General features: G+C 52.3%; 1 protein-coding gene across 2 annotated transcripts in view; it reads right to left on the reverse strand.

Moving 5' to 3' along the window:
• THRA (thyroid hormone receptor, alpha) overlaps nt 1-4,025 on the reverse strand; it is a 35,457-nt gene that overhangs the window by 8,639 nt on the left and 22,793 nt on the right. For both annotated transcript variants that reach the window (XM_011998967.1, XM_011998968.1), the window contains exons 5-7: nt 3,018-3,165; nt 2,177-2,382; nt 143-289 (exon numbers count right to left, since the gene is read on the reverse strand). In XM_011998967.1, the coding sequence (XP_011854357.1) occupies nt 143-289; nt 2,177-2,382; nt 3,018-3,165 (501 nt within the window). The remainder of the gene's footprint in view (nt 1-142; nt 290-2,176; nt 2,383-3,017; nt 3,166-4,025) is intronic.

Here is a 4,025-nt window from a genome sequence, read left to right on the forward strand (position 1 = left end):
GTGTGCCTGTGTGCTGAGTGTGTGTTGACCTACGGGAATTGCTCCTTGTCGAGAGAGCCTCAGATGAGCCTGTGCTGGGTGACCGGGGGAGAAGGTTTCCCTCCAGCACAGCACCACGTCTCTCCTCCCTTCTGCCACTCACCTCGGAGAACATGGGCAGTTTTTTGGCAAAGTCCACCACACGGGTGATGGCCGGGGTGATGATCTTGGTAAACTCGCTGAAGGCTTCCAGGTCCACCTTGTCTCCGTCCGGCATGGAGACAATGGGTGACTGGCCAATGTCATCGGGCTAGAGAGAAAGACAGGGGTCAGCTGGGGCTGCAGACCCCTTTCAGCCTCTCACTGAGGCTGCCTGCCCACCAGGGGGAGCTCCAAGGCAGCTTGGGGAAGAAGGGCCGCAAGTGCCTGAGTCCCAGCCTCAAAGCTTTTCCTTCACCTTGAGCAGAGAATAGACCAGAGCCAGAGTCAGCTAATAATAACAATGGTAACAACAGTAGTAGCAGCTATAATGACTAAATACTTAATATATGATCAGGCATCAGGCTACATGTTTTACATGTCTTATTTCATCCTGACCGTAATCCTAAAAGGAATAATTATAATAATCACCATTTCACAGATGTGGAAACTAAGGCACGGGGCAGCTAAGTAATAAGGTTAAAGTCGTATGACCAGCAAGTGGTAGGACCAGGGTTTGAACTTGGGCAGTTTGACTGCTGACTGTTATACATCTGCTTGGAATCAGAGCCCGTGCCCTTAACAGTGCACTGTGCCACCCTCTGGCATGCTCCACCATGAGCCAGGAGCTGGTTTTCTGCCTTCCTTCACCACACAGAGTCAACTGTCCATCTCCTCCCAAACCGACCACTTTTTTTTTTGAGAGAGGGTCTTGCTCTGTTGCCTGGGCTGGAGTGCAGTGGTATAATCATGGCTTACTGCAGCCTCGACCTCCTGGGCTTAGGGGACTCTCCTGCCTCAGCCTCCCGAGTACCTGGGACCACAGGCACACACCACCATGCCCAGCTAATTTTAAAATTATCTGTAGAGAGGCTGAGCACAGTAGTTCACACCTGTAATCCCAGCACTTTGGGAGGCCGAGGCAGGCAGATTACCTGAGGTTGGGAGTTCCAGACAAGCCTGACCAACATAGAGAAACACCATCTCTACTAAAAATACAAAATTAGCCAGGCATGGTGGCACATGCCTGTAATCCCAGCTATTTGGGAAGTTGAGGCAGAAGAATCGCTTGAAGCTGGGAGGTAGAGGTTGCAGCAAACCAAGATTGCGCCACTGCATTTCAGCCTGGGCAACAAGAGCAAAACTCCATCTCAAAAAAAAAAAAAAAAAAATTATTCGTAGAGGCTAGGCATGGTGGCTCACACCTTGTAATCTCAGCACTTTGGGAGGCCAAGGCAGGCAGATCACTTGAGATCAGGAGTTCAAGACCGGCCTGGCCAACATGGTGAAACCCTGTCTCTACTAAAAATACAAAAATTAGCCAGACATGGTGGCGGCTGCCTGTAATCCCAGCTACTCAGGAGACTAAGGTGGCAGAATCGCTTGAACCCAGGAAGCAGAGGTTGCGGTGAGCCGAGATCATGCCACTGCACTCTAGCCTGGGTGACAGTGAGACTCCGTACCAAAAAAAAAAAAAAAATTATTCATAGAGGTGGGATCTCTGTATGTTACCCAGACGAACTCCTGGGCTCAAGCGATCTTCCCACCTTGGTCTCACAAATTGCTGGGATTACAGGCATGAGCCATTGCATCTGGTCCTGAACTAATCATTTACTTAGCCACTAGCTTGACCAGGGCCTAACACAATGCCTGGCACCCAGCAGGCACTCAAAAATACTGTGACATAACTGTATCCTTACCCTCTCCTCCCAGTCACTAGGGGCAGGAAAAAGAAGCAAGGTCACCCTTGCTCCCTGGAAATTCAATGAGGAAGGCAAGGCCCTGTCCTCATGGAGCTCCCAATTGGATGGAGTAGACAGGGTCCAGACAGCAAGGACACAAACGCAAGTGTATAAAATCTGGACAGCAAAAGTGGGAAGAGTATGTATTTTGGGTTGGATTACACTAAGAAGACTTCCTGGAGGAGACAGGACTCTGAGCTCACTCTCCTCTCCCTGCCACCTGGCTGCTGCTCTCCCTATGCCCCCTTTCTCCTTACCAGGAATTTCCGCCTCTGTTTCCAATGGCTGCCCTGGGCATTGGTGCTGCGATGGGCCTCTGTGGCAATGTGGATCAGATCCCACTCTTCAGGAGTGGGTTCTGGTCGCTGCTGCAGTGATCGGATCATCTCCTCCTTCCGCCGCCGCTCCCGGTTCTGCTCAATCAGCTTACGCTTGGCCACCCGCTTCGAGTCATCTAGAACCACTGTCAACAGATAGGCACAAGGTCCGATGCATGGCACCCTCCATTCCCTTTCCATAATGCTCCTGGAAACTACTCTTCCTAGAGTACAGGTTAGGGAAACCGAGGGCCATGGAGGCTAAGTGACTTCCCAAATCACCTAGCAGTTGGGCAGCACAACCTGGATCATGATTAATCCCCGGGACCATGTCAATAACAGTTTGGGCTGATCCAGATGAATATCATGTTCTGGTCTATCGGGTTATGGTGATGGTAGTTACTCCAAGATCCTGCTACCCAATCCCCAGCCAATGGAAAATGCCCTGTCTCATCTAGAAGTGGGGTGCCTTCGCTGGGAGTCAAGAACAATGTGCTAGAGTGGGTGCCCAGGAGCTCTTTCTACCAAACAGCTCCTCTAAGGCCCTCGAGTGTTGTAAGGCAGGTAGGCACTGGGGCCCACACAGGGATCCTGTTTCCTTTGACGCAGGAAGAAGGGCAGCAGGAACCAAGACACTGAACCTTCTGCCCTCAGCCTGACCTAGACTGGATTGCCACTCTGCCCTGTGGGCCCTGAGGGCACGCTGGAAGGGAGCTGCCCTCCTGGAACTCATCCCCACCCCAGGCCACCTGGCTCTATTCCCCCCACCCGGGCCCCTTACAGTCCATGGCCATGCCCACGGCGATGCACTTCTTGAAGCGGCAGAGCTGGCACTGATTTCGGGTGATCTTGTCAATGACACAGCAGCTGTCATATTTGCAGGAATAAGTGGGATGGAGGTTCTTCTGGATTGTGCGGCGAAAGAAGCCCTGGGGTAGGGGGAGATGGAGCAGGCTGTGATCATGACATGGCTTCCCCTTTCTGAACCAACCATGCAGTTCACTGGGGGTCAGGGGTGGAGAGCAAGGAAGGTAAGATCAGTGAGGGGACCTGGCATCCTCCTGACACCACAAGTCCAAGATTACTGGGCTTGAGGACCTGAGAAATACATGCCCTCAGCCCCAGGCTGCTGAGGGGTTGGGGGTGCCTGGGTAGTGTTCGTGGCAGAGGTAGGAATGATGACTAGAACAGGCAGCTTTGAACTGGGGATAATGTGAGGCCTTAAGGAATAGCAGCTTTGGAAATCCAAGTCGCGGGGCTCGGTGGCTCATGCCTGTAATCCCAACACTTTGGGAGGCCGAGGCGGGCAGATCAACTGAGGTCGGGAGTTGGAGACCAGCCTGACCAACATGGAGAAACCCCATCTCTACTAAAAATACAAAATTAGTTGGGCGTGAGGCCGGATGCTGTGGCTTATGCCTGTAATCCCAGCACTTTGGGAGGCTGAGGTGGGTGGATCACAAGGTCAGGAGTTCAAGACCACCCTGGCCAACATGGTGAAACCCCATCTCTACTAAAAATACAAAAATTAGCCAGGCATGGTGGTGTGCGCCTGTAATCCCAGCTACTCAGGAGGCTGAGGCAGAGAATTGTTTGAACCTGGGAGGCAGAGGTTGCAGTGAGCCGAGATTGCGCCACTGCACTCCAGCCTGGGCGACAGAATGAAACTCTGTCTAAAAAAAAAAAAAAAAAAAAGGCTAGGCACGGTGGCTCACGCCTGTAATCCCAGCACTTTGGGAGGCCGAGGCAGGTGGATCACGAGGTCAGGAGATCGAGACCATCCTGGCTA

Source organism: Mandrillus leucophaeus, unplaced genomic scaffold (genome assembly GCF_000951045.1).
Source record: "Mandrillus leucophaeus isolate KB7577 unplaced genomic scaffold, Mleu.le_1.0 Scaffold58, whole genome shotgun sequence".
Taxonomy (NCBI): domain Eukaryota; kingdom Metazoa; phylum Chordata; class Mammalia; order Primates; family Cercopithecidae; genus Mandrillus; species Mandrillus leucophaeus.